The following is a 27,735-nucleotide window of genomic DNA, read 5'->3' as shown; positions in this document are numbered from 1 at the left end:
CCTGAGATAAAGAGCTGAGCCGAAGGCAGTGGCTTAACCCACTGAGCCACTCAGGCACCCCTGAGATGTGCTTTTTTAAAAGCATGTTTTAAATTATTAGCAAGATGCTTATTCATCCTCTTCATTTTTTTTTTTTAGGGGAAGTACAATGTCTTTTTCCCTATTACTACTTTGCAGATTCAAGGGTATTTCAATGCTACAGAAAATGTCTTCCTTTTAGCAGTATTAGTTTATAGGCTACACCTAAGTTTTCTCAGACATTTTCTAAAGTAGTTACTTGAAATTTAAAAACCGAGTTTCACTTTGTTTGATGAAAAATTTTAGTTCTATCAAAACACTAGCTATAATACTCATTTATGTGTGGCTTACACTGCAACTACAGAATAAGTTATTTCTAAATCTTTAATAAACTGCAACTCAGATTTGACATGCAAGTCAACCCCTACCCCACTTGGTTTTCTTTCTCTGAACCACAGCACAAATATGACTTTAACTGGTTACTAGTTATACTAGTAGATAGATAGATGGTACATGAAACAGAATTTTTAGAATAATGATAGGACCTCTTTCAAATTATTTTAACATTTTATTGCTGTCTATATATAATGCAGATAATGGCTTCTGGTGATGATAAAGCATTCCAGAATTACAGACCAGGGCTACACACTTGTTAAAACCTGCTTTACATAAACCATACAATAATATTTAGGCTTATATACAGAAATTCGGAGCTAGGAGGCAAATCCTAATAGACTGGATTTAAAACATCTCTCTCATTATTAAGTTTGACATTTCCCAGAGGGAACTAGCAAAATCTTAACTAATGATTAGTGAAAGAATACAAGGACAAATAGTCATAACAGTCTGAGAAAAATATTTCTTAAAAAAGAAATCACACACAAACACTATTATGTACATTATAATCAGGTCTAAGCACAATTTTTACATTGTGTTTAGTAATATGCTAAGAATGTGAATTACAAAGTTTAGCAAAACTGGTGAAATGAACTAAATTTACAAGGAAAGCAAATTCACATGTTAGTGTTAGACTTTTTTCCCAATTACCTAGTAGAGAAAACAGGTCAAGGGCTCACAGGCAAATGTTAACATGTTTTTTATTCTTCACAGTTACTATAATCAATTATTAAATAATTTAATTCATAAGTGTTACTTATATGCACAAATTACACTTGTAACAGCATGACTTTTACTTGAAAAATAAAGAATGAAATATTTACTTATTTACATACTGCCCATAACACTGATGGACTTCTTTTTAATGCTTTGTATTCTGAAAGTTTTGCTGTTTATTTTAAACAAACAAAAGTACATCTGAAGAGAATGAACCAAAACAGTGCCACCTAAGAGGGACATCTAACATTTCAACTAATAAGACTCGGGATTATTCAGCTTCATCCTAAAGGGTGAGGAGCATTAAAAAAATAGTAATAACAAAACCCAATCTAGCCATGTTTAAATATAAGTTGTACGGCCATAATCAGTGAGTATCCTTAAAAAATGAAAAACTGAAAAGCACAAAATTTTTAAACTTTTACAACACTGCATAATAAATGTGATGTAAACTTTCTGAACATTTCTTTTCCTTCCTTAACTTTTCAAGGCCTTACCATGAAGAGCCTTAATAATGTCTTATTGTCAAGACAAGTGTATTTATTTTGGGAAAGCATTTAAAGTAACTGATTCTCCACTACTTTAAATGACTTCTCTTAAGGTAAATGTAGTTTCCGACTTAGATCTCTATCTTTTATGTATAGCCAACCCTGGCTCTATGTGTAACTTACTACATTTTGCCTATGGTTGTTCCCACTAAGGATGCAGTACTATTTTAAAAAGAAACTAACTACTTTAAATGAAAAGAGGAGAACCAATTTTGAGCTGTGACCTAGGAAATAACACTTCGAGGTTCAACCCTGGAAATGGGCCTTTCATAAGTGAAGATTAACTACAACATAACTGACTTTCACAGTTTTATTATTAATTGTTCTTCAGTTTAATACTAATCTGACACTCATATCTAGTTAGATAACATTTCATCTGACTCACTGGGTTTTATATAAAAGGGCTTAGAGAAAGTTTCAATAAAACATTATAAAATATTAATTTTCTGTAGTTTATAGTATTTAGCATTAAAGATATTCTGTTACGCTGAACAAAGAAGTAAAGTAATCCTGTTACCCCAAGATGCAGTCTGGATTCTATTTCATTACGTCACTGCTTTTTTGCTACTAAATACTGCCAAAATCCAGGTGAAAGGAAAGATAAGGAAGAAGCCATGCTTCACTTGCTTCACACAGAGGTTCCATTAGGTATTCAGTTGCCTATTCCTTTTTTAATTGAAAGAATAAACCTTCATCTTACCCTTTCTCCGACTACTTCTTTGCCAATATATGGGTCAGCCATAATGTGAAAAACTTAAATAACAAATGTATGTTTTTAAAAAATGTATCTTCAAGAAGTCCCTACTTAATGCAATTTTAATCTGCTCACATGTTTAAATTTTATTACAGAGTAATTTTTTAAAAGGCAATATTGTACTGAATTCCCCACCGGAGATTCCTTTTAAATATACATCCTAAATAAACTCTTTGAGATGTAGAATTTCTTATAACATTTATGTGCAAAATAACTCTTAACCACAAAACTTTAAATAACTTCTGCATTTAAAATCAAGCAACATCCAAAACTCCAGCAGCCACAAGCTGCCTTGAGAGCCAATCTAACCCCTCATAAAGTCCCATACCACTTCGAGCATCACAGCCCTGAATATACCAGCTACGGCCACAGCACAATTTATGCAGACTGAGAAGTTCAGTGATTTCTTCTACTGACAGAGCTCCAGCAACATCCTGAAAGATATATACATATCAGAATCTTTTTTATAATCAGCCCATCAAAATTACCATTTTTTTTTAAAGATTTTATTTATTTATTTGACAGAGAGAAATCACAAGTAGATAGAGAGGCAGGCAGAGAGAGAGAGAGAGGGAAGCAGGCTCCCTGCCGAGCAGAGAGCCCGATGCGGGACTCGATCCCAGGACCCTGAGACCATGACCCGAGCCGAAGGCAGCGGCTCAACCCACTGAGCCACCCAGGCGCCCCCAAAATTACCATTTAAAACGAATTCTGTTGGTACCATTCTAACAAAAAGCTAAAGTTAAAACCTAGATTCGCCCCTCAGTAATTATTCTGTGATTAATAAGTATAGAAAAAAAGTAGAGTTGTGATTAAGATCATTTATAGTATAGTCTGTAAGAATGGCCTTACAGTGAAATCAATAAAGGTGATGAAACCTGAATGAAAGATACTGCCTGAGTCACACGGCATCAACTTAAAACAGATTAACGCGTGCATATCACAAAAATGGCTTATACATAGAGTTTATATAATGAACAGTAACTAAGCTCCCACTCCAAATACTCCTGAACACCCCTACTTCCTAGATGCAACCACGAATTATGACTTCTTATATAGTTGTCCAGATAATTTCCATGCACATTTATACAAATACACAGAAACACACTTTAGCTTTTTTTTTTTTTTTAACTTAACACATCTTAAATATAGGTATCTTTCCATTATTTGGACAAGACCTACATTATTTTTAACATCTGAACTGCATTCCAGGGTGTAGGTGCAACATAATTTTCTTAATCGGTCCTTTACTTAATATCTAGATTGAAGTTCTGTTTATGTGCTATTACAAATACATACATATACATATGTAACATTTTTAACTACATTCATTTGCAACATTATCTGCAGGATAACCTTAGGATATTTGTATCTGGGATACATTACTAGAGGTAGAATTGTATGGTACAAGGGTACACGCATCTAAAATTTTGATAGGTATGGTACTGCCGAATTGCCCTCCAAGAAAATGTGTTTAAAACCACACCATACAGTATATGTGAGTCTGAAGATTATGAAACATTTTTAACAATTTAAGTGGAAATGATATTCCACTTTGCCTTATCTGCATGTCTTTTTCAGTAAGTAAAGCAAAGTGTATCTGCTCTTAGTAGTTTGCCTTTTATTTTTTTTATTAAGAGGGAAATCCCTTATTCTTCATCCTACCCTTCCTTTTTATGAGATCTTAGCCCTTCTACTGTATGGAAAAGCATTCTCATCCTCCTAGAAGCATAGACTCAAGATCTAGGAATATGTAGCTTCTCCCTGTCCTTGACCATCCCCATTCAGACACCAAATTCTAACAAATCTATCTTCATAAACTCTTTTCCATTTGCTTCCACCCTTCTATTCCTTTAATTCAGAGTCTTGTTAACTCGCCCACTTGAATTACTATAGCAATTCACCACATCTGCCTATCTCTAGTCCCTTCCCCCTGATTAATTCTATGTCCTACCCCCAGATTACAGTCTTAAAACACAGATAGGAGTCTGAAAACCTTCTGCTGACTTTCCTTTGTCATGGAATAAAATCCAAGTTTTTCTAGACCTCATCTGTTATTCTAGATTTTCTTCATCCTCTACTTGCCCCTCACATATATATCTGTTGATGCTCCCCTAAAACATTCATGCTTCCATTTTCTCTGCCTACAGTGTTCTTTCTTTCACAAACTGACTCAAAGTCCTACCCATAATTTGAACTCTTCATAATTTCAACTCAAATCCCAGTGTACACATCTTTTATAAGATGCCACCTTTAGAACCACTCTATTTTTCCATGACACGTTGTTAATATTACTGAAGTTACTTACCAGTTTTCTATGTATTAGAATCTCATATACAGTCACTTACATGTTTACAAACATATATAGGAGTTTCTGGTAAGCATCAACCACCTTATATACTCCAAGGTACCAAGGTACCAAGGACAGCACTTTCTATATATATTGTATTTAAAATACCCAGCACAAACTTCTTAAATATCTATTGAATTATCAGTTTTGAAATTACCTTATGCAACCTTATGACATAGAATACACAAAATACTAAACAAGTATTCTGAAATATAAACGTGTTACCTGTTTGTTAGCAAAAATCAGGAGCAAAGCATCTCGGAGTTCTTTTTCCGTTAACAACTTCGCAAGTTCACTGTGTGCTTCACTAACTCTGTCTCTATGACTGCTATCAACAACAAATACAACAGCTACCCCCCCCCAAAAAAAAATCGAATTAGTCATTTGTTAACTTTCATAAATGGACCAAATATTTTAATGGTCTCATTATTTTATTATGGTTAGTCTATTTACTATGTTTTTCACAAAAAGGCGCCTACTATAAGAGCACCTAGCAATACTGAACAGTATGACCTCACCTAACTTTTCAGATCTCTTCATTTCCCCATGTGTAACAGGGGAAATGATGCTGTTTCCTTTGCTGTGTAGAAGGTTTTTATTTTGATGTAGTCCCAGTGTTTATTTTTCCTTTTGTTTCGCTTGCCCCAAGGGGCCTACCTAGAAAAAAGTTGCTAGGCCAATGTCAGAGAAATTATTACCAGTGCTCTTTTCTAGGCTTTTTATGGCTGCAGGTCTAACATTTAGGTCTTTAATTCATTTGAATTTATTTTCATGTATTGTGTAGGAAAGTGGTCCAGTTTCATTTTTTTTTTTTTTACATGTTCGCTTCCAGTTTTCCCAACACCATTTGTTTAAAAGACTGTCTTTTTCCTATTGGATATTCTTTCTTGCTTTATCAAAGGTTAACTGACTGTACAATTGTGGGTTTATTTCTGGGTTTTCCATTCTGTTCTATTGATCTTCATGTCTATTTTTGTGCCACTACCATACTTTTTTTATTACTACAGCTTTGTAATTTAACTTGGAAGTCCAGAATTGTGATTCTTCCAACTTTGCTTTCCGTTTTCGAGATTGCTTTGGCTATTCAGGGTCTTTTTAGGATTGTTTGTTCTAGCTCTGTGAAAAATGCTGTTGGTATTTTGATAGGAATTGCATTAAGTGTGTAGATAGCTTTGGATAATATAGACAATTTAACAATATTTGTTCTTTCTTTTTTTAAGTATTTTTTAAAAGACTTTATTATTCATTTGAGAGTAACAGAGAGAGAGAGAGAGCAAGAGTGCAAGCAGGGGGAGAGACAGGGGGAAGGCAGCAGCAGACATCCCATTGAGCTTAGAGCCTGATGTGAGCCTCGATCTCACGACCTGGAGATCATAACCTAAGCCAAAGGCGGATGTTGCTTAACCATCTGAGCCACCCAGGCACTCCATTATTTTTCTCAATCCATAAGCATGAAATGTGCTTCCATTTGTTTGTTTCATCTTAATTTGTTTGATCAGTGTTTTAGAGATCAGTGATTTAGAGTGCGGGTCTTTTATCTCTTTGGTTACGTTTATATCAAGGTATCATTATTATTTTAGGTGCAACTGTGAATGGGATTATTAACTTCTCTTTCGGCTGCTTCATTACTGGTGTATAAAAATGCAACAGAATTCTGTAAATTGATTTTGTATCCTATACATTAACTGACTTCGTTTATCTAACAGTTTTTGGTGGTCTTTCAGGCCAGATACACACACACACACACACACACACAATCACATCATTAGCAAACAGTGAAAGTTTTATTTCTCCTTGCCAATTTGGATGCCTTTTCTTTGTCTGATTGCTGTGGCTAGCCCTTCCAGGACTCTATGTTGAATAAAAGTGGTGAGAATGGACATCCTTGCTTTGCTCCTAACCTTAGGGGAAAGGTTCTCAATGATGATGTTAGCTGTGGGTTTTTCATAGATGGTCTTTATTACATTGAGGTATGTTCCCTCTAAACCCACTTTGTTGAGGGTTTTTATCATAAAGAGATGTTGTTGTGCTTTGTTAAATGCCTTTTTTTTTTTTTATCTATTGAAATGATCATATAGTTCTTATCCTTTCTTTTATTGACATGATCTATAATGTTGATTGATTTGCAATTACTGACACACACTTGCAACCTAGAAATAAATACCACTTGGTCATGGTGAATGATCTTTTTATATTGTTGGATTCAGTTTGTTGGTGTTTTTTTTTTTTTTTAATATTTTATTTATTTTTTCGACAGAGAGATCACAAGTAGGCAGAGAGGCAGGCAGAGAGAGAGGAAGAGAAGCAGGCCCCCTGCCAAGCAGAGAGCCTGATGCGGGGCTTGATCCCAAGACCCTGGGATCATGACCTGAGCTGAAGGCAGAGGCTTTCAACCCACTGAGCCACCCAGGCGCCCCAGTTTGTTGGTGTTTTATTGAGGATTTTTGCATCTTTGTTCAGAGAAATTGGATGGTAGTTCTTTTTTGTGTTATCTATCTGGTTTTGATATCAGGGTAATGCTGGCCTCACAGAATGAATCTGGAAGTTCTCCTTCCTTTTCCACTTTTTAGAATAGTTGAGAAGAATAGGTATTAACTCTTCTTTAAATGTTTGGTAGAATTCTCCTGCAAAGCCATCTGATCCTGGACTTTGGTTTGTTGAGAGTTTTGTTTTGTTTTGTTTTGAATTATTTTACTTATTGGGGGGTGCCTGGGTGGCTCAGTGGGTTAAAGCCTCTGCCTTTGGCTCAGGTCGTGATCTCAGGGTCCTGGGATCAAGTCCTGCATTGGCTCTCTGCTCGGCATGGAACCTGCTTTCTCCTCTCTCTCTCTGCCTGCCTCTCTGACTACTTGTGATCTGTCAAATAAATAAATAAAATCTTAAAAAAAAAATTTCACTTATTTATTTGAGAGATAGAGAGGGAGGGAAGCACAAGCAGTGGAGAGGGGCAGAGAGAGAGAAGTAGACTACCCACTGAGTGGGGAGCCAGACGCAGGGCTGGATCCCAGGACTCCTAGATCATGACCTGAGCCAAAGGGAGACACAACTTATTGAGGCACCCAGGTACCTTTATTTTCTAGGAGTTTTTTGGTTACTGATTCGATTGCTTTTGCTGGTAATCAGACTGTTCAAATTTTCTATTTTTTTCTTATTTCAGTTTTAGTAGTTTATGTTTCTAGGAATTTATCCATTTCTTCTAGATTGTCCAATTTGTTCACATATATTTTTTCATAACATTCTAATTGTTTGAATTTCTGTGGGTTTTTTGTTATTGTTTTGTTATTGTTACTTCTTTTCTCTCATTTGTGATTTATTTGGTTCCTTTCTCTTTCTTTCTTGATAAGTCTGACTAGCAGTTTATCAATTTTATTGACTTTTTTTATGAACAAGCTAGTGGTTTCATTGATCTGTTCTATAAGTTTTTTTAGTTTCTGTATCATTTATTTCTGCGCTAATCTTATTATTTCTTTCCTTCTACTGGTTTTGGGCTGCATTTGTTTGTTCTTTTCCTAGCTCCTTTAGGTATAAGGTTAAGTTGAGATTGTCTTATTTCTTGAGGTAGGCCTGTATTGCTACAGAGTTCCCTCTTAGAACAGCTTTTGCTGCATCCCAAAGCTTTTGAACCACTGTGTTTTCATTTTCATTTGTTCCCACATACTTTCTGAGTTCTTTGATTTTTCAGGTTGACCCATTCATTGTTTAGTAGCATGTTATTTAACCCCTATATATTTGCAGTCTTCCCATATTCTTTCCTGGGGATGACTTCCAGTTTCATAGCATTGTGTTCAGAAAACATGCATTGAGGGATTTCTTGATGGCACAGTTGTTCAGCTCCGGTCATGATCTCAGGGTCATGGGGTCAAGCCCCACATGGGGCTCCGCAGGGAGTCTGCTTGAGATTCTCTCTTTCCCTCTCCCTCTCCACTTACCCATCCCCCACTCACACTAAGTAAATAAATCTTTAAAAAAAGAAAAATAAAGAAAAGATGCATTGATATTTTTTAATTTGTTGAGGCTTCTTTTGTGGCCTATGATGCTACTTATTCTTTGACTACTACTTTCTTGGCCAAAAAATAATCTAAATAAATCACCATCTTTATCTCTCCACAGTATTTGCTCTAGGTGCCTTACATAGCACCTTCCACATATACTGTATTCAGAATATACAGCAGAAACTTCACAAGTATATACTGAATTGATTCCCTTTTGAAATCTTTCTAGCTACCTTATGGTAGCTAAAAATCCCGACTCTTCAACCGTTCCTCATGTTCAAAATCCCATTTTTTCCCCTATTAATCACTGTATCAAAACTCCCTTAAAAAACTCTCTTAAAAAAAAAAAAAAAACTCCCAATGTAAAAATAATTACCTAGTTTTTCTGCTAGGTGGAAGGTATGACGATATATGATACGTGGCATGAATATAAGTTTCATTTTGGGTACAGGCAAAAGCATAAAATGGGGCCTAAATATAAATACTTTAGGTGGAATGTGTGGTAAAACAAAGCTTGGCCAAAAGCAAACCACTGCAGGTTCTTCTGAAGTAACTGAGAGATTATAATGAGACAAATATTTTACTGAATTGAAGAGAGCAGCGGAAACATACACCAAGAATTCTATCCTTCCTCACAATATTACCAGTGATCACACTCATATGAATAGTAATAATGTACTTTAACTGTTAAGGGCAGGAAGCGGTATGTACTCCTAACTGCCTAGATATAAAAGGTGAGTATGGTTTTAAGCTATGATTTTTTTAATGAATAAACCGAAGTACATATCCCAGTCTTTTCACCTTAACATTTTAATAAAAATAAGTTTCGCTAGTTAAAATCAATTCCACAGAAAACTGGCATCTTAAAATTCTGAAAAATTAAGATATCAATTTTCATTCTTACCTTGGGTATTGAGGTAATAATGTTTCCACAATGGTCTTAATTTGTGTTTTCCACCTACATCCCAAATAGTGAACTTTAGATTTTTATATTCTACAGTTTCCACATTAAAACCTGTTTTTAAAAAAAGTTACTTTAATACTGAACTTGTATTTATAATGAATAACACACCAAACACAGGTGACCCACTGTTCAGAATTGTGATAATACAAATTATCTTCATACAGCAATATCTACTGCTGCCCCAACCAACTCTACTCCTAATACACCTATATGGGGAATCTATACCTTTAACAGCTATTAGCCCTCTAAGCCTCCAGCAGGATCCTTAGATCCTGAAACTCAAATACCTAACAGCTCTGCACCACTACCACTCCCTCACCCTAATCCTCACCAATCCTTTAATTCTTCCAACTGTCCCACCAACACTGTTCTGTCATAATATCCCACCATCCACATTTCAATCCCACAGCACCGAACCTTCCATTTTTTTCTCAGACATGTTAGTGTCTTAGAGCCAATAAAGAGCCCACCACAGTGCCATACTGGCATAAAATAAGACTCCCCAAGAGCTCAGCTATAAGCTAGGGTTTGTCTATAAAGCATCCATCAAAGTAAAAAGCAGTATTTAAACTTACCAATTGTTGGAATAGGCTGCATGAATTCATCCTGTTTTAACTTAAACAAAATAGTAGTTTTTCCAGCACCATCTAATCCTAACGTAACAACTCGGATTTCCATTTTTGGTCCAATGTGAACTCTGTTGTCCTATAATTTTTAAAAATTTAAAGTCTTATTTTGATATGCAATTTAAAAGTACTAGCATTTATACTTTTATTTATAATATCTTTGTTAATTATTTCATCTCCTACTCATTCCTCTGATTCCATGGACAAATAGCAACCCATATTATTATAATTTTGTTGCACAAATCTAATTCCTTACAGAACTGAAATAACAAACATTAAAAAAAAAAAACCTATAAGCCTGTGGTAACAGGTATACAATATACAAAGATGTAATCTGTGATATTAAAACATAAAGTATGGGGAGTGGAGCTATAAAAGAATAGACCGTTTCTATGCAGAAGAAGTTAAATTCTTACCACTTTCCAACAGAATGTTATAACAAGATGTTCTTTGTAATAGCAATGATAAGCACAGAAATCCACAGAATATACACAAAAAGAAATGAGTAAGGAATCAAACCATGACACTATAAAAAATCACTAAGGGGTGCCTGGGTGGCTCAGTGGGTTAAAGCCTCTGTCTTTGGCTCAGGTCATAATCCCAGGGTCCTGGGATTGAGCCCCACATCAGGCTCTCTGCTCGGCGGGGAGGCTGCTTCCCCTCCTCTCTCTCTGCCTGCCTCTCGGCCTACTTGTGATCTCTGTCTGTCAAATAAATAAAATCTTCAAAAAAAAAAAAAAAAATCACCGAGACACAGAAGAAGGCAATAAGGCAAAAGGAAAAGAAAAAAAGCTGTAAGATATACAAAAAACAATGAACAGAATGGTAATAACAAGTCCTTAACTATTAATAATTACTTGAAATATAAATGGGTTTAATTCCCCAATGAAAAGACACAGTTTGACTAAATGGATAAAAAATACCCAAGATCTAACAATATGCTGTCCATAAGAGACTCACTTCATATTTAAGGACATAAGAAGGCTGAAAGTGAAGAAAAAGAAAAAGATATTCCATGTAAACCATACTCAAGAGAGCAGGGGTGGCTATCCTAGAATGAGACAAAATAGACTTTAAATCAAAAACTGTTTTAAGAGGGGCGCCTGGGGGGGGCACCTGGGTGGCTCAGTGGATTAAGCCTCTGCCTTCAGCTCAGGTCATGGTCTCAGGGTCATGGTCTCAGGGTCCTGGGATCAAGCCCCGCATCGGGCTCTCTGCTCAGCAGGGAGTCTGCTTCCCTTCCTCTCTCTCTCTGCCTGCTTTCTGCCTACTTGTGATCTCTGTCTGTCAAATAAATAAATAAAATCTTTTTTAAAAAAAACTGTTTTAAGAGACAAAGGTCATTATATATTGATAAAACGGTAGATTTACAAATAACATATAACAATTACAAATATTTGGATTTTAAAATATGGATAAAAGTTCCAAAATGAGACTCAAAACTATAGAACTCTTAGAAGAAAACATACTGCAAAATCTTCATGACAATGGATTTGGCAGGGAATTTTTTTTTTTTTTTTGGATATCACACCAAAAACACGTTGACAAAAGCAAAAGCAGACAAATGGGACCAAATCAATCTTAAATTTTTGTGACTCAAAGGACACTATCAACAAAGTGAAGAAGCAACCCACAAAATGTGACCAAGTATTGGAAATCATGTATCTAAGAATGGATTCCCTACTACAATATATAAAGAACTCCTACAGCTCAAAGAAAGAAATCAAGGAACTCAATTAAAAAACAGGCAAAAGGGGCGCCTGGGTGGCTCAGTTGGTTGGACGACTGCCTTCAGCTCAGGTCATGATCCTGGAGTCCTGGGATCAAGTCCCACATCAGGCTCCCAGCTCCATGGGAAGTCTGCTTCTCCCTCTGACCTTCTCCTTGCTCATGTTCTCTCTCACTGTCTTCTCTCAAATAAATAAATAAAATCTTAAAAAAAAAAACAAAAAAAAAACAAAAAAAAACAGGGAAAGGACTTGTACAAAATTTGTCCAAAGAAGACATAAGCTGGCCAATAAGCACATGAAATGAGGCTTAACTTCATTAATCATCAGAGAAATGCAAATCAAAACCACAATGAGATATCACCTCACATCTAACAGGATGGCTACTATCTAAAAAAAAAAAAAAAAAAAAGAAAGAAAGAAAGAAAAAAAAATTAATGTGTTAATGAAAATGTGGAAAAATGTAGGATTACAAATGGTACAACCACTATGGAAAACAACATTTCCTCAAAAAAATAAAAATATAACTGCCATATCCAGTAATCTCACTTCCAGATACATACCAAAAGAAATGAAAGCAAGGTCTCAGAGGAATATGTGTACACCCATTTTCAAAGTTACATTATTTATAATAGCCAAGATGTGGAAGCAACCCAAATGTCCATCAATGGATGATGTATAAATAAAATGTATATGCAAACAATGCAGTATTATTTAGCCTTAAAACAGAAGAAAATTCTGACACATGACACAATATGGGTGAACTCTGAGGATATACTAATTGAGATCAGCCAGTCATAAAAAAACTAATACTGACTAAATGGCTCCACTTATATATTGGTCATTATATGAGGTATTTCGAATACTAAAATTCACAAAAAAACAGAAGTAGAATGGTAGTTCCCAGGAGGTGGTAAGAGAGGGGGAAAGGGGACTTACTGTTTATATGGCATGGAAGTTCAGTTTTTCAAAATGCAAAATTCTTGGAGGTATACTGAATGTAAATATACTTAACAATACTGAACTATACAATAAAAAATGGTTAAGATCAGGGGTGCCTGGGTGGCTTAGTCAGTTAGGCATCCGACTCCTTGATTTTAACTCAGATTATGATCTCAGGGTCATGAGCTCAAGACCTGCATCGGGCTCCATCCACGCTGAGCATGGAGCCTGCTTGAGATTTTCTCTCTCCCTCTGCTTCTCCCCTCTCCCTATGTTTTCTCTTTAAAAAGAAAAAAGGATAAGATGGTAACTTTTACATTTTTTACACACACACAAATGTGGTATATATGCACAATAAAGTACCCTGCAAAAAAAAAACCAGAAAATGTAACTGAATACTGCTATGGAGTAATCTCTAGGACGTAAATTTATGTGAAAAGAACAAAGAGGAGAAGTAATGTTTTCTACCTTTAAATATGATGAGTGTACATACAAATATATAAATAAATGTATTTCCTTGTATTGTTTTTTAAATGATGAAGAAAACTAAGGAAAAACCCTTGAGGCTTTTCTATGGAGAAAGGAGGAAAAGCATGGAGGGGTTAGGGATAGAAGCTGGACTTCTCTAAACAAACCCTGCTCTGTATTCGACTCTGGACCATGTAAATGTTTCACAGAGCTATAAAATAAGATTAAGTTCTAAAAAAACACACCCTAAAAAAGGAAAATAAAAATGAAACAAATGAACTTTTTAGATTAGAGGAAATTCACTGTAAAAGAGACCAAAATATATCAACCAAATGGCAAGTACAGGCCTCGTTTGGTTGGATTCTGTTCCCAGAAACATTTTTTTAGCCGTCTGAGAAATTTGAATAACTAACTGGATAATGGTTAATAATAGAGATTCATTATTAAATATTTTAGGTTTATAACAATATATTTTTTTAAGATTTTATCTATTTATTTCACAGAGAAATCACAAATAGGCAGAAAGGCAGGCAGAGGGAGAGAGAAAGGGGAAGCAGGCTCCCCGTTGAGCAGAGAGCCCGATGCGGGACTCGATCCCAGAACCCTGAGATCATGACCCGAGCCAAAGGCAGAGGCTCAACCCACTGAGCCACTCAGGCGCCCCTGATTATGTTTTTTAAACTAGTCCTTACCTTTTACAAATATACATAACTATATTTCATAGATGAAATGATATGCTGGGATTTGTTCCAAAATAACCTGAGAGACTGCAGGTAGAAAGGGGAATGGGGAAAAGGATAGATGAAATAAAGTTTTTAATTGTTAAAGCAGGTGATGAGTACATGGAGATTCATTACACCACTTTCTATTTTCCACTGATAAAACTTTTTCTCAAAAAACCCTATGAACTTCTTAGTTGTCTCTTCAAGCTGATTATCACGGAATGTAAAAACAATTATGATTTATCAGAAGCCATACCTAAAAATGAAGTACTGTACATTACCTTTGTAAAAGTGACAGGGATACTGGCATCCAACTGAATGTGATCTGCAACCTCTGTAAACTGCTGCTGCTGTTTTTGCAGTGTTTCTAGTAACCTTGTAATTTCCTGTTTTGCCAAAACAACTCTACAATCATCCTAAAAAAGAGAATATAGTTTCTGGTAAACTTGTTACAGGAAGAAGGGAAAAAGAGTTATCACCAAAAATCAAGAAAAATTAACATTACCATATTCAAAGTTAGCTTAAATATAAATTTGACTAGACTAATAATTGGGCATTAATAAATAATTAAAGAGACTTTCAATAGAAGAATGGTTAAATTGTGGTATATTCAGAAAGGCTACACTATACCACAATGAGAACAGCTACAATGATACCTAATGATATGAAATTCACAAACATAATGTCTAGTAAAAGAAGATATGACAAGAAGACTTCATACTGCATGATTCTATTTTTATAAATTACCAAAAGAGACAAAAATAATATATGCATTAGAAGTCAGGGTAGTGGTTTATCCTCAGAGGGGAAGGCAGGTGGTTATTAGAAGGGAATATGAAGGGTTTCTAGGGGTACTGGTAATGTTCTGTTATTTAATATGGGTGTGAGTTACACAGTAATGCCCAGTCTGAAAATTCAGCCAGCTGAACCCTTATGCACACTATATGTATGTTGTACTTTTATAAAAAATCTAAGATATATGTGTATTGGTTTTTAAAAAATTGACTAAAGGTCAAATTGAAAAGCTTCCCCTGCCCTCTAGATCTCCAAACTCTCAGTCAAGCACATTATAGTTTCTCAAATTACAATCCAGAGATATTCTACACACATACCAATGTATTCTTCTTAAGACAGAACTCTCTGAACAATAGGTAAGCTCCATGAAAGTAGCAGTGTGTAGTTTTTGTTCACTGTTGCATATTTACATTAGTTGATTATGAACTAATAAACTTTGCTTATTATTTGCATGTCGTTCCAGCTGCTCAGAACAAAACCCTTGAAACTCTTGCCTTCTACTCTCTCATGCTCCACATAACGAACGAATCCTTTTGGATATCCAGAATCTGGACACTTCTTATTCCTACTAGCCAAGCCACTATTCTCTCTCATGTGGAATTCTACAACAGCCTCCAAATTCCTTCTTTCTCCTAACATCTTCCCTCCATCTCAGCCCTCCTTCCAACTATTTTTTACATATCAAAGTCATCTTTACGTAAGACCAAGTCATTCTTGTCAAAATTTCACAATGGCTTCTCCATTTCAATCAGTAAAAGCTGAAGTCCTTTCAGTGACCCATAAAGTCTTCTTTACAGATAATTCCCCATTACTTTCAGGTTTCAGCTTCTATTACCCTTTCCTTTACTTACTCTGTTCCACCCATAGTGGCTTCTTCTGCTGTTTTTCAAATACACCAGGAAAGTTACCCTAGGGTTTTTGCTCTAATTATTTCCTAAGCTGGAATACTCTTCCCCACATTACGGCTTGAACAAATTCCTTCACCTTCTTCCTTTATGAGGCTTTGCTCATAAAGGTTGCTTTAAGTATGTCGTAATCATGTTTAATCTACCTACCTGTTGCAAAGTCTTTTCACAATGGAGACAGGCTGTTGAAACCTGGGACAATAAAATAGTCATATCTTCTTGTTGCTGCCTGAGCCAAATCAGTTTTTCCCGAACATGAGCATCAACAACACTTAGAGCCATTTCTTCTTGACGACACAAAGTTTCATGTAGATCAGAAAAATAAGCTCTGACACATGACCGGGCATTCTCTGCAGTACCTGGTACCTAAGGAAATTAAAATTAGTTCGAAACAACTTTAACCATAACAAAGATTTTATATGTGAATTAATGGAAATTTAAATACCATCTATGTCCTTAAAAATTTCAAAATTGCTACCTCAACACTTGGTCTTTCTCCTTAACCACAGCCTTTGGACATCCAAATGTTTAAGTGCCAACTGAAGCAAAATGGAATACCTACTCTCCAGTCTCTCCCATGGTGAAACCTAGTTTCCTCATCTCAGCAACTGGCAATGCCAACCTCCATGCTGTTCAAGCTAAAAAAAACTGGAGTCACCCTTAATACTTCTCTTTCAAATTCCATAACTAGCCCCTCAGAAAATTCTGCTAACTTCAAAATGTATCCAAAATCTGATCAAACCTCACCACCACCTCTACCAACCTGATCCATCATCTCTCACCTGATGATTACAACAGTCTTCTAATTGTTCTCACTAGATCTACTCCTGCCCTCTACAGCATGTTCTCCACCAGTAACCAGATAGATCCTTTTAAAATGTTACATCAGAAACAACTATTCTTTTGCCCAAAATTCTCCAAATGTTTCCCATTCCACTGAGAGTAAATGCCAAAATCCTTTATGTGGGGTGTTCAAGGACAGGCGCCCTGAGAAAGCAACATCTGAGCAGAGACCTGAAGAAGGTAAGAGAGGAAACCACATCAGTATCTTGAAGAGCATTCCTGACAGAAAGAGCAAGGAACCAGCAAGACCCTTCCTGATCTCAACTCCTGCTACACTCTGTCATCCCACTCTAGCTGCATTTAGCCTCCCAACAGTTGTTTCATTTGTTTTTATTGAAGTAAAGTTGATACACAATGTTATATTAGTTCCAGGTGTATAACATAGTGATCTGACAATTCTACACATTACTCAGTGCTCACTCACTACAGTAAGTATAGTCCCCATCTGTCACCATACAACCTTATTACAATTATTACTGACTATATTCCCCCCTATGCTGTACTTTTTATTTCTGTGACTTATGTATTTCATAACTGGAAGTCTGTTCCTCTTAATCCCTAAAAATACGGAACACTTCACAAATTTGTAAATCATCCTCACACAGGTGCCATGCTAATGATCTTTGCTGTATCATTCCAATTTTAGTGCTACTCAAGTGAGCACGCCACACAGTTTCTTAAGTGCACCAGGCACCTCAGGGCCTTTGCATTGCTCTTCTCTCTGCCTAGAATGCTCTCCCCCCAAATATTAGCATGGCTCCCTTACTCACCTGCTTTACCTCTTTGCTCTTTGTTTCTTTTTCAGGGAGTCTATCCATGAACACCCCAAATAAAAGTGCACTCTCCCTTTCTCTTGTTTTTCTCCAAAGCTCCTAACATTCTTTTAAGTACTGACCCTTTTTCCCATATTAGAATATGAACTGCAAAGGCAGAACTTTTTTACTTATACAGCAGTATTTCCTTAGCTAGAACAATACTAAAAGAGTGTCTAGCTCTTATATGTGTTCAGTAAATATTCACTGAATAAAATATTTCCACTCTAGCACAACAGAGCCCTCTGTGATGGTGGATACATTCTGTATCTGTGTGGTCCAATATGGTAGCCACTAGCTATACATACCTGAATATACTTGAAATGCAGCTAATGAAACTGAAAAAACAAATTTTGTATTTTACTAGATTTTTAAATAATTTAAACTTAAATAGCCATATGTGGGTAATGGCTACTACATTTGAAAAAGCACTACTAGCATTATTCCCCCAACGACTTAGCTTTCAATCTGTTTGATTATCAAAGCAAAATATTGCATTTTTGTATATCCCTGTATCTTCCCATCCAAAAATAATCCTTTTGCCTCCATAATTTAATTTTAAAAAGCAAGTCTATAACTACCTCCTAAGTTCCTTCTCTCTCTTTACAGCTAAACTTCTTAAAAGTTAAACACACTCACTTCCCAACATCCACTTACTCTTCAATTGACAGGAGGGTATCTTTTTTATTATTTCACAGACATAATAAATTCAATATCTTAATTAAACTTATTACTTTGTTCCACTATCCCTCCCAAAGGTCTTCCTCCTTCCCCATTAATGCATGGTACCACCATCCATTCACTTGGGCAAGAAAGAAATCCAGGCATCATGCCTGACCCTTCAAGTTACTTACAAAATCAGTATTATGAATCAATCACTAAGACCTACCTATTCTACTACTCTAAAATCTCAAGCCCATCTACCTCTCTCCATTCTCACTACTGTAGTGTTACAGGCCATAAACATCTCTCAATCAGATAATTGCAGCAACCTCCTATTAATAGGTTCCCCTGCTTCCAATTCATTTTCTATATTGAAAAGCTACCTTTCTTAATGCAAATTTGATTATTTTATTCCTACACGAATTTTTCAATTGCTCATCACTGCCCTTGGGATAAAGTCTAAAATCTTTAACATAGCTAACAAGATCCTGCATGACTTGGCCCTTAACTCTCCAACATTTTTTCTTGCCATGTCCCATCCAAAACTCAAAGATCCAAGTGTACTGAACTGAGTGTTTCAATAATGTGTCCAGGTCTTACTTCCAGGCATTTAACGTATGCTTCCCTCTGTAGGACAATTCACTCCCTCCCCACCCCCACTCTTCTCCCTGACTAAATTTCTTCACATCTCAATTTACTATCTTGTATTCTGGGAAACCTTCCCTGACTCAGCTAAATTAATGTCCCTCTTATGCAATGCCAAAGTGTTTTATACTTGCCCCACAAAATACAGTCACCACAGTTGAAACTGGCTTTTTTCTACAATGAATTATAAATTTCATAAAGACAAAGCCTTTTCTAAAAACTTATTTTCAGTAACTAGTGTGGTATTAGTACAGTGTAATTGCTCAATAAATACAAGAAGATGAAAAGGTTAGAAGTAAAAAGGGTAAGAAGGTAAAGAAAGCAGAAAAAAATTCCATACATGTTCTGTGTGGGCCATTCCAATTCCATCTTCTACTATCTGTTCTCCTCCTTCAATGTGCTGAACAATTCCAACTAATTTTCTGGAATAATCTGAAATTTCCTCAGTGAAGGTCCGTATGCAGTGAGCCATATCTAAAATTGATGCTCGGATCTGGTTAGCTTCTGGTTCCAATACTGAATGCTAAAGTGCAACAAAATTATAGAACAGAACTCACAGTACTGACTAATGATAAAAAATGTTATTTAAATCACTCCAATGATTAAAAAAAAAAGTATCAGTCACAAATGGCTTTTATAACAGATTTACGAAAAGCACAAAATAATAAATACTAATTTACCCTTATCCCAAAACTATTTATCCTCCAAAGAAATAATTTAGAATTTGGGAGTCCTTTTATTATTGCTTAATAACAGTTTAAGATGGGGTAACTATGTGGCTCAGTTGGTTAAATGTTCAACACCTGATTTCAGCTCAAGTTGTGATCTCTTGTGAGATCTACCACCCCCATCAGGCTCCACGCTGGGCATGGAGCCTGCTTAAGAGTCTCTCTCCCATGGGGCACCTGGGTGGCAGAGCCCATTAAACCTCTAACTCTTGGTTTTGGCTCAGGTTGTAATTGCAGGGTTTTGGGATCAAGCCCTGCATCAAGCCCCACGTCAAGCCCTACATCTGGCTCCACACGCAGGACAGAGTCTACTGAAGTTTCTCTCTCCCTCTTCCTCTGCCCCTCCCCGCAATACATTTTCTTTCTCTAAAATAAATCTTTAAGGAAAAAGATATTTTCTCTCCCTACCCCCATCATCCTCCCTTTCTCCTCTTCCTCCCTCCCAAAAAAAAAAAAAAAAAAAGAATCCAAGAGATTCACTTTTTAATTTCGCCATAAAGAACACTTCATCAATAGAAATAAATATTGTCAACACAATCCAGGGCATTATGAAAACATGCACACAAAGAAATTTTGTTTCCTACTAGAAAACTATTTTTCAGTGAAGAAAGGAGGATAAGACCTCTCTGAAATTTTTGTTATGATATTCAGAAATTAAATCTCTCATATCTTTTCAAGCTATCAAGCTCCACTCATTCATTACTGAATCTTCCCCAATTCCTACTTGGTATAAAGAACCAAATCAATGTGGATGCCTGGGTGGCTTAGTGGGTTAAAGCCTCTGCCTTCGGCTCAGGTCATGATCCCAGGATCCTGGGATGGAGCCCCGCATCGAGCTCTCTGCTCAGCAGTGAGCCTGCTTCCCTTCCTCTCTCTCTCTGCCTGCCTCTCTACCTACTTGTGATATCTGTCTGTCAAATAAATAAATAAAATCTTAAAAAAAAAAAAAAAAACAAATCAATGGAAACAAACAGTAGGTTGGTAAACTAGGTAGAGTTATCCAGTCTAATTATATTCATACCTTGTGACCTTGGTGTTTTCCATATTCTTTGCAGACACAGCACATAAGTGGGCTAGTTTGACAGCCTTCTTCCAAGCAAACAAACTCAATAGCATGTACCTGATGCTGACAGCACATGGTTTTCTCATGAGGTTTATCAGCTAGAGGCACTCGTCTGTGTTTTGCTAATGTCTTTGTAGAATGAGTAACTTGAGAACACTCTGAGCACAAATGAGTTGCACATACAGTGCAATATACAGATGCAACGTGCGCTTCATCTTCATCACAACGAATGATGCTCTGATAAACAAAAAACTAATGTCTTCAATCTGAACCTCAATCATTATAACATGACAAATTTTAAAATATAAAAGCCCACAATCTTTAACTGACCAAGCTTTGTTTATGAAAATATGCTGGTAATTAAGTAAAAAAGGTCACTTATGACTCATCTAAGAAAGTATTCATTTCTTTAAGTAAATGAGAAGGTACTTCCAAAATTGATTATCAATATGTGCTATGAATTTGAGGCCAAAAATAAAACTGTTCTCGTAGGTCCATAGTCAGTGTAAAGATATCTTCTATGAAATCCCCTCATTTTACATAAAAGAAACTGAACAATACAGGCTAGAAATCTTTTTTTAAGACTAAAAAAATGATAATAAATACATCCCCACCGCTTTTTTTTTTTTTTTAAAGATTTTATTTTTTAAGTAATGTCTACACACAATGTGGGGCTTGAACTTACAACCCTGAGGTCAAGGTCATGCTCTGCTGAGACAGCCAGGTGCCCAGGCCCCCACCTCGACTCTGCTTTAAATACTACATATCATGGTGACGTATAGAAAAAAGAGAAACACAAATGCTATTTTGAGAAGCAGGTGTATGCACAAGAATCAGCTGCAAAGTTTTTAAAAACATAGATGCCCAGACTTAACCTAGGAAACACTTATTCCAATAGGCTGTAGAAGCCTGATCTGTGCATTTTTTTCTAAAACTCCACAGGTGAGGTTACTGCACAATCCTGGCTGAAAAAGCACTGATTTAAGCAAATAAAAAATATACAAATAAAATCTATGTTATATATAAGCTTTTAAATATCATTTCTAAATTTCATGAGTTACTAAAAAGCATCCAAGTTGAAAAACTTTACATGTCAGATAACCAAGAATGTTTTGAAACTTATGCTGAATATTAAAAGGCCATAATTGGAAAGGGAATAATTTGGCATAAATTGATCCAGAAATAAAAATTAGAATGCTCGGGCGCCTGGGTGGCTCAGTGGGTTAAGCCGCTGCCTTCGGCTCAGGTCATGATCTCAGGGTCCTGGGATCGAGTCCCGCATCGGGCTCTCTGCTCAACAGGGAGCCTGCTTCCTCCTCTCTCTCTCTGCCTGCCTCTTTGCCTACTTGTGATCTCTCTGTCAAATAAATAAATAAAATCTTAAAAAAAAAAAATTAGAATGCTCGCTTTGGCAGCACATATACTAAAACCAGAAATAAAAATTAGGAAATACATCAATAATGTCATTAAGTATCACATTAAACTAAAAAATGAACTCAAAGTTAAACATTTTTTATTTGCAATTATGAGAAGCATGTACAGGTAATACTAAAAATTCATATCTTCTGTTTTCCAGACCTGACAAATAATTACAAGGTCAACATTAAACAATATTCTAATGTCTTTTGAAACATAAAACATATAGCACATGAAAGAAGTACAAAAAGCCTAGAAAACAGTGCTCCCCGCAAGTATATGGTCAACTAATCTTCAACAAAGCAGGAAAAAATATCCAATGGAAAAAACACGGTCTCTTCAACAAAAGGTGTTGGGAAAACAGGACAGCATCACGCAGAAGAATCAAACTGGACCACTTCCTTACACCATACATACACAAAAATAAATTCAAAATGGATTAAAGACCTAACTGTGAGAGGAAATTAAAAGGCAACCAAAGGAATAGGGGAAGATATCTACAAGTAACATATCAGATAAAGGGCTAGTATTCAAAATCTATAAAGAACTTACCAAACTCAACACCCCCAAAATAATAAAAAAAATCCAATTAAGAACTGGCAGAAGACATGAATAGACATTTCTCAAAAGACATATAAATGGCAAACAGACACATGAAAAAATGTTCAACATGACTCATCATCACAGAACTACAAATCAAAACCACAATGAGGTATCACCTCACACCAGTCAGAATGGCTAAAAGTAACAAATCAGGAAACAAAAGATGTGCATGAGGATGCAGAAGAAGGGGAACCCTTTGCATTGTTGGCGGGAATCCAAACTGGGCAGCTGCTCTGAAAAACAGTATGGAGGTTCCTCAAAAAGTTAAAAATAGAAGTACCCTATGACCAGCAATTATACTAGTAATATTTATCCAAAGGATACAAAAACAATAATTTGAAGGGGCACATGCACCCCAATGCTTACAGCAGCATTATCACAATAGCCAAAATACTGAAAAAGCCCAAATGTCCATCAACAGATGAATGGATAAAGATATGGCATGTACATACAATGGAATATTACCCAGCTATTAAAAAGAATGAAATTTACAATGACATGGATGGAACTAGAGGGTATTATGCTAAGCAAAATAAATCAGTCTGAGAAAGACAAATACCATAAGATTTCACTCATATGTGAATCTAAGAAACAAAAAAGATAAACATGGGGGAAGGGAAAAAATATAATAAGATAAAAACAGAGAGGGAGGCAAAACATAAGAGATGCTTAACTATAGGGAAGAAACTAAGGGTTGCTGGAGGAAAGGGGATGGGAGTAGGTTAATGGGTGATATAATGAGCACTAGGTGTTACATGCAAGTGATGAATCACTAAATTTACCCCTGAAACTAATACTACACTACATGTTAACTAACCTGAATGTAAATAAAATATTGAAGGAAAAAAATAAACAGGAAACAGTGCTCCAGTTTGAAATTCACTTCAGTGATTCACTTTACATAGAGAAATCATGATTTAATAAAAGTAGAACTCAATCTGACATTTTTTTCCTTGATACTAAGCCTGTGATTTTAAAGTTGATCACCTAAATCATTAACTGTTATTTATTACAACTATTCTTACATCTAGTACAGTAATACGAGCTATGTGGACAATTCTTCAAGCATTAAAAATGCATTTTAAGGGGCGCCTGGCTGGCTCAGTCCATTCAGCATGCAACTCTGGATCTCAGGGTCATGAGTTCAAGCCCCATATTAGGTGTGGAACCTACATAACTGAAAAAATAAAAAATTAAAATGTATTTTAATCTGTGTTAATGAGCATTATTCTTAATATTTACTGGACGATCAGCCTTTTGGATGAAGAGAGTGTACTTACACATAATTTAAACCTTTCACAAAGATATTTAGTAGTAGTAATTCCCTCAGGAGCTATTGCTATTTTTACGCATTTGGCCTCGACACTAACTGGCCTCTTTCAAGGACTTCCTCTTTCTTGGTGCTGTACTATTTATTGATTCACTTTTGCACCCTCTGGTTTAATATGTAGCTTATACCTTCTTCTTACTCTTCTGTAACCTTCTTACTCTTTAACTTTATCCTTGGGTAGAAGTGAATTACAATAAGGAAAATAAGTATATACATAAAACGTACTTTAGGTATGGTATTTTCAGAGAATTCAAGTTTAAGTTTTACCAATGTTCCGCTGGGAATATTGTTGCCTACAAAACTATAATGTAATGAAAAGTTGTGTTTCTGGAAACCTATCTGCTAGAGCAAGTGAGGTAAGATAGTGCATTAGATGGCAAATATCTTAAATTAAAAGAAAAAATTCAAGCTCATAATAAATATTTCACCAAGTTCTATCAATACCTCTCCAGATATCCCCATGGCTTCTTCTGCAGCTCCGTACTGACCAATATGTCCATTCTGCAGTCGTTCCAAAAGCTCCAATAAAGCAAAATTTTTTTTCAATCCCCAAACACCTGAATCTCCTAGAATAGAAAAATAAAAACTAAATCTAACAAAATGGAATATTAATCATTTTACCTCATACCTCAATAGTAACTTGTCATATATTTTAATCATTAATGTCTAAATTTTCAAAATTCAAATTTTCCCCGTATCTTTTTATGCTTAAACTATTGCCTGGTTAAAATTCTCTTTAAAAAACAGAAACTCCCACAACAGCCAAACTATGGAAAGAACCTAGATGTCCATCAGCAGATAAATGGATAAAGAAGATATGGTATACACACACACACACACACTGGAATACTAGGCAGCCATCAAAAGAAATGAAATCTTGCCATTTGTGACGACGTGGATGGAACTAGAGAGTATTATGCTTAGCAAAATAAGTCAACTGGAGAAAAACAACTATCATATGATCTCCTTGATATGAGGAAGTGGAGATGCAATGTGGGGCTTTGTGGGGTAAGAAAAGAAAAAATGAAAGAAGATGGGATCGGGAGGGAGACAAACCATAAAAGACTCAATCTCACAAAACAGGCTGAGGGTTGCTGGCGGAAGCAAGGAGGGAGAGGGCGGTGGGGTTATGGACATTGGGGAGGGTATGTGCTACGGTGAGTGCTGTGAAATTTGTAAACCTGGCGATTCACAGACCTGTACCCCTTGGGATAAAAATACATTATATGTTTATAAAAAATTAAAAAATTAATTAAAAAAACCCAGAAACTCCTCAGCAGTGTGGTAGAAAGATACTTAAAGGACTTCTATTTTTTTTATCATTTAACTTTATAAATCCTATTTTACCAAAGACTTTTACTACATATATTAAAACAAGTACTTTACAATATTTTTTAGACCAACCTACAGTAAGACATATATTTTCCATTACAACACAGGATAATGTACATTTACTTATACATAAATAAGTTTTTAAAAATATGTGTATATTTACAGCTGAAACAAAAGTTTCACACACAAGTATTCATTCTCACAGTTAGGAAAACACCCGTATTTTTCATTCTCCTTTTTCTTGAAAACACCTATTGAGAATCAATTAAACTGATTTCATAACTACAAATAAGCTATGATTCATGTTGGAAAACCACTATAAGAAACATACACTTAATCTAAAATAATTCCTCTCTGTAAAATGGAACTCAAACAGCTAAAGATAATAATTTCCCCCATCTCTCATCTAACCGAGAACCTGCAGCAATGACTATACAAACTCCTTTTCATACAAATAAACCAAACAATTTTAAATCTTAAATACATACAATATATTTTCCTACCTAGATCTGTTACTTGTCGATCGAAAGGGCAACGGATTGCTCTTCCATGAAGAGGGAGGCGGGTAAGACAGTCATGACATACTGTGTGGCCACAAAGCAGAAGGCGAGGAACTTTGTCTCCTTGCAAAGAAAAGACATCTTCACAAACTCCACACTCCAGCACCTAATATTTAGAAAGGAAACATGTGCTTTTTAAGTGATTTTAAAAGCACACATACTTTTGGTTAAAAAAACCCTCAATATAATCAATCTCATTAAATTATTCCTTCATGAGGGGTGCCTGGGTGGCTCGGTGGGTTGAGGCCTATGCCTTCAGCTCGGGTCGTGGTCCCAGGGTCCTGGATCGAGCCCCACATCGGGCTCTCTGCTCTGCGGGGAGCCTGCTTCCTCCTCTCTCTCTGCCTGCCTCTCTGCCTGCTTGTGATCTCTGTCAAATAAATAAATAAAATCTTAAAAAAAAAATTATTCCTCCATGAAAAAAAGTCTAGATTGTAAAATTTTAAGTCACCTTTTATCATTTCATCTGATGGACCACATAAAAATTATATCATAGTGAAATCTCCTTGAAATGTCAACTGTTAGGGACCAAGATAATGTTGTAAATTAACATCACCTTTATCTTTTGAAAATTATGTCTTGATTCATTATATCTGAATCTGTGTAATATGTCATTCTGCCAAAGTTGGGTTCTTAAACAATTTTTCTGCAATTACCTTGCCTCCAAAAGACCATGATTAATTTGAACAGAAATCATTTGAAATATGTACTAGAGTGACAATTACTCCTTGTAAATGATCAAGAACTTGTTCAGAACAGACTGCAAGTAATATCCAAGTATTTTCTAGTATCCATGTATACTACATAATGTAAACTCAAGAAAGCAGTCAGCTAAGACTTAAATTTCAATTCATTGTTCTCAATTAATAAATATGCCCCTGGGTTAGAAAATATTTTGTCTGTATCATTCCAATTACAGGCACATATCTTGCCCAAGGCCATGAAGTTAGTCAAAAGAAGTGACAAGAATCAGCATACTCACTCCAAAGCCCATGAGATTGTTTTATAATTAGTTAACAAACTGTATTTTTATCAAATGAAGCACTGTTGGTACCTTTATCTCCCAATACAGTCAAAGTGCTACACAATTTTAATTTATTTTTTAAAAACACCCACACTGAACTGTTCAATTATATCACAAACTACTATGTCAGCCATCCATGACCTGCTACAATCTGGCCTCTGTCCCACTGCTTCCCTGCCACCCACTTCAGACTCCATGCTCAAACTGTATCTTACAATTTGTAGTTCCCAGAACTTGAAAACTGGTTTTTGTCTTTTTTTTTTATGCTAATGCTGAGGAAATAGCTAAACAGACATTTTCCTGGTGGTTCCTTTTTTTTTTTAACATTAATAAACAAACAAATTTCTAAACAACTGTATCTCTCAGTCTACCCACAGCTTATTCCAACTGAAATGACCACACTACCCCCTGGGCCATCATGCACCACGGTAAGTGTTTATCTTGATACCCTAAACACATTAATTCCATTATTGGCTTCCAGCCTGTCTTTCCCTCTTAGACCAAAAAGCCCTCAGGAACAGGGCATTCCTAAAAACGCAATACTAGAGTGTTCATATAAATAAAGTCTGGCAAGATTAAAAATTAAGAACAGTTCAGCCCAACCACCATCCCCCAACAAATACACAATGCAAGGTAAAAAACAGAAAATCCACAATGGAAATCATTCTTAATCCATTATAAATTTAGTATTAACTCTGTAATTAATTTGGACTCAGTTTACGAAATACAAACATCTTTCATTATACATTGATAATACATAATTGGCTTGCATCCCAGTATGGTTCAAAAGAG

General features: G+C 35.8%; 1 protein-coding gene and 1 pseudogene across 1 annotated transcript in view; both read right to left on the bottom strand.

Moving 5' to 3' along the window:
- Positions 1–566: 566 nt before the first annotated feature.
- The window catches only part of TRIM23 (tripartite motif containing 23), a 30,870-nt gene continuing 3,701 nt past the window's right edge, over positions 567–27,735 (bottom strand). The window contains exons 2-11 of the mRNA XM_032336112.1: positions 25,863–26,025; positions 24,472–24,593; positions 20,637–20,915; positions 19,228–19,410; positions 16,075–16,290; positions 14,506–14,640; positions 10,315–10,444; positions 9,680–9,790; positions 5,009–5,133; positions 567–2,867 (exon numbers count right to left, since the gene is read on the bottom strand). Of these exons, the coding sequence (XP_032192003.1) occupies positions 2,688–2,867; positions 5,009–5,133; positions 9,680–9,790; positions 10,315–10,444; positions 14,506–14,640; positions 16,075–16,290; positions 19,228–19,410; positions 20,637–20,915; positions 24,472–24,593; positions 25,863–26,025 (1,644 nt within the window). The 3' untranslated portion in view covers positions 567–2,687. The remainder of the gene's footprint in view (positions 2,868–5,008; positions 5,134–9,679; positions 9,791–10,314; positions 10,445–14,505; positions 14,641–16,074; positions 16,291–19,227; positions 19,411–20,636; positions 20,916–24,471; positions 24,594–25,862; positions 26,026–27,735) is intronic.
- Positions 17,328–17,428, bottom strand: LOC116587407 (annotated as a pseudogene).

This window comes from Mustela erminea, chromosome 3 (assembly GCF_009829155.1).
Source record: "Mustela erminea isolate mMusErm1 chromosome 3, mMusErm1.Pri, whole genome shotgun sequence".
NCBI lineage: Eukaryota > Metazoa > Chordata > Mammalia > Carnivora > Mustelidae > Mustela > Mustela erminea.
The sequence above is the reverse complement of the archived record's forward strand: the minus strand, read 5'-3'. Positions and strand labels throughout refer to the sequence as shown.